Below are 2,935 nucleotides of genomic sequence, written 5' to 3' on the forward strand. Positions count from 1 at the left end.
GCGATGCGCTCCCCGCTCCCGTTCCCCTGTGTCCCTGATCGTCCTTCCAAGATCCTGCTCGTGCAGGTGGGGACCCTGTCCCTCTCCCACCCCTCGTTTGGCGTGCCCGTTTTATTTATTTATTTATTTATTTATCCCTCCCTTGGGTTGTCCGTTTTCTTTCTTTTAAAACAAGACAAAGAATCACGGAGGAAAGCGGCGAGTCGCGTTTGCTTTTAGTGCCAGCACGCGCCAGTCCGCACCTACTCGAGTAGCTAGGAGTAGGTAGGTAGAAAGGTGAAGAACAGCCAGGCTCGGACTGGACACCAACGCGGTATGGGTGGACGCTGGACAGATGATGACGACACGCACTAGCTAGGAACAGGTCACGGACAGGCCCGAGCTGGATCCGTCGAATCGGGGAAAAAGTTTCCCCGGCGCCGGCGCCCCAGCGTAGAGGGCCGTGTGTAGCCCTCTTTTTGGTATAATAAAAAGTTTCCCCGCCCCGCCATGGCAATATCGTCTTCGGCCATGGGAAGGTAGGTAGGTAGTAAGGTGAAGAACAGCCAGGCTCGGACTGGACACCAACGCGGTATGGGTGGACGCTGGACAGATGATGACGACACGCACGAGCGAGAGAGATTTTTAGCAATACCAAACAACTCTAACACTCACACGTCATTTGGGGCCTGGAGCCCTGTTCACGCGCGCGCGAGACGTGCAGACAGGGTTGCCAGGTGAGAGCGAAGTGTTGCACGAGCGACACACAGACACAAACAAGCTCACAAGACACACAGCCAGCTGGCTGCCACACACCCTGAGTCGGCGTACACATAACTCAGGGCCACATCCTCCCTGTCGCCCCCCCCAGCACTCCACGGTGCCAAGGGCACAAACAAGGGCACAACTCAAACAACAGACGACAATGGGAAGACTTCCAGGAAAAGAAAATCAAACCGCGAATTGCCTCATCCCCCCGTCGAGAGGCTCAACCTCGCACTCCAAAATGCACCTGGGGAGTTTCCTGCTCGGACTCGTCGCTACCAGCTTGCCCATCGCGGCGATGGCCTCGTCACCTGCAGATGGCAAGGAGGTTCAGCTTCAGCTCTCGAACGGCGCCGTTTACAATGTTTCCGACGGCGAGTGCAGTGCGAACGCTGATATGTGCTTCACACCATCGCTTGCCGCATCCAAGAACGAAGCCGCCGTGCGCGAGCTCCTCTCCGTGTCGAGGGTTCGATCGGATAACTCTTCGACTGCTCTCACGGAGGCCAGCTTGGAGGCATCCTTTCAGGCCATCGTCGACGACACCAGCGACTCCTTTGATCTCAAAGACGATGAGACGTTGACTCTCGAGCTCACAAACGACGTGAACATCCGTGCGCTAGCGGTCGGCCTCTACATAAACAACATCGAGGCCGTCTCCCCATCTATCGCATCGTGGCAGTTCGATGGACGGCTTTATGTCAGGGAGGTCATGCTCGGTCGCCCATACGAGTCGCGGCAGCAAGCCATCCGAGCCATCTACCGGAACCCAGAGGACGTCATGGCTCGACCAGACGGGACCAGCTTCGTGGACGTGGAGGATTGGGACGACGACCGCTTCGCATTCGAGTGCATGCCTCCTCTCCCGCCAGCCGTCCCTCGTCACCTTCCCATGCCTGTGACCTCCCTCCCCCTTTATTTTATACCAAACCCTTCCAACCCACCTCCTTCCCCGCAGATGCACCAGGGAGGCGCTGGACTCTACGCGCGATCTCACTTCCGCCACTTTCGACAACGTATTCCGCCTCGCGTATGAGAATGCGCGGTCAGAGAAGGCAGGAGCCCCGCAGTTCGACCCCGAGGGCCACCTTAAGGTCCGTCGTTCTCGCCCTCTCTAGCGCCCTTGTCTGCCTAGTCCAGTGGCAGGGGGAGGACGGCCACTACTCACACATCGATCTCAAGAGCTCAATCCCCACAGGAGACCAACCAACCACTATATGCGGGGAGCCCGAGACACACCAGATCGCCACCAGATAACGACTACTCGAGTAGCACTGCGGCGTGGGGTGAGGGGACGTGTGTTCGCATTAAGACCCCCCCCGCCCCAGAATTCCTTATGCCTCCCTGCTTGCGCAGTACATCAAGCTGATGGGCTCGTACTCGTACCGGCCGCAGCAGTCTCGGTACCCATTCTCGACCGAGCGGCTCAAGTTCACGTTCGCCCCCCGCATAGATGCTGAATGCAGTTCCCCACACGGCACTCGAGACGACACGTACTGCATTCAGCAGTTCACAGCTACAGCTCTTACACGGCGCAAGTCTCCCTCTCCTCGTGCAAAGGCTCACCTCCGACTTGGAGTTCTTCGAATCGAAGCTCGCCTTCAACATGCTGTGCATCGACCCATCCTTCACGGGCTTCGCCCAGCCAGATATGCTCTCGTGGCCGAGTCGAGAGGTGGGCCTTGCACTCCCTGTCACGCCTCTACGTGTGGGCGGAGAAATCTACTTTCCTTACCTTCGATCCTTATCTTCCCTATAGGTCGCACGCGCCTCGAGCACCACTCTGGACATGTTCTACACGGGTGGCTTCCTGCGCAGGCCGTCTCAGCTCGGCTCCTCTCGGCTCCTCTCGGCTCCTCTCGGCTCCTCTCGGCTCCTCTCGGCTCCTCTCGGCTCCTCTCGGCTCCTCTCGGCTCCTCTCGCACCCCCTCTCGCCTCATCTCACCTCTGTCGGCGTCCCGCGCAGGCCCCCGTTCCTACGAACCCTCAGCGGCCTCGGCATTCGCGAGGATTCGCGGATCCGCTACGGCGAGCTCGATCCCGTGACCGGAACGTCCAACGGCATGCTGGTCGCGCCGCTTGTCGAGTTCACGATCGTGCTGACGCCAACCCGTATCGTCGGCTTCTTCGTGCTCATGCCGATCTTCGCGGCCACCCTCGCAACCCAGGTGAGCGAACCCCCCCCCCCCCC

General features: G+C 59.3%; 1 protein-coding gene across 1 annotated transcript in view; it reads left to right on the plus strand.

The window, feature by feature from the left end:
- Positions 1-985: 985 nt before the first annotated feature.
- Positions 986-2,935, plus strand: part of EMIHUDRAFT_121055 (hypothetical protein) — a gene marked incomplete at both ends in the record, with an annotated part of 3,814 nt that continues 1,864 nt past the window's right edge. Inside the window, 5 exons of the mRNA XM_005760168.1 lie at positions 986-1,593; positions 1,703-1,838; positions 2,101-2,180; positions 2,305-2,419; positions 2,754-2,912. Of these exons, the coding sequence (XP_005760225.1) occupies positions 986-1,593; positions 1,703-1,838; positions 2,101-2,180; positions 2,305-2,419; positions 2,754-2,912 (1,098 nt within the window). The remainder of the gene's footprint in view (positions 1,594-1,702; positions 1,839-2,100; positions 2,181-2,304; positions 2,420-2,753; positions 2,913-2,935) is intronic.

The sequence above is a fragment of the Emiliania huxleyi genome, assembly GCF_000372725.1.
Source record: "Emiliania huxleyi CCMP1516 unplaced genomic scaffold EMIHUscaffold_776, whole genome shotgun sequence".
Lineage (NCBI taxonomy): Eukaryota > Haptophyta > Isochrysidales > Noelaerhabdaceae > Emiliania > Emiliania huxleyi.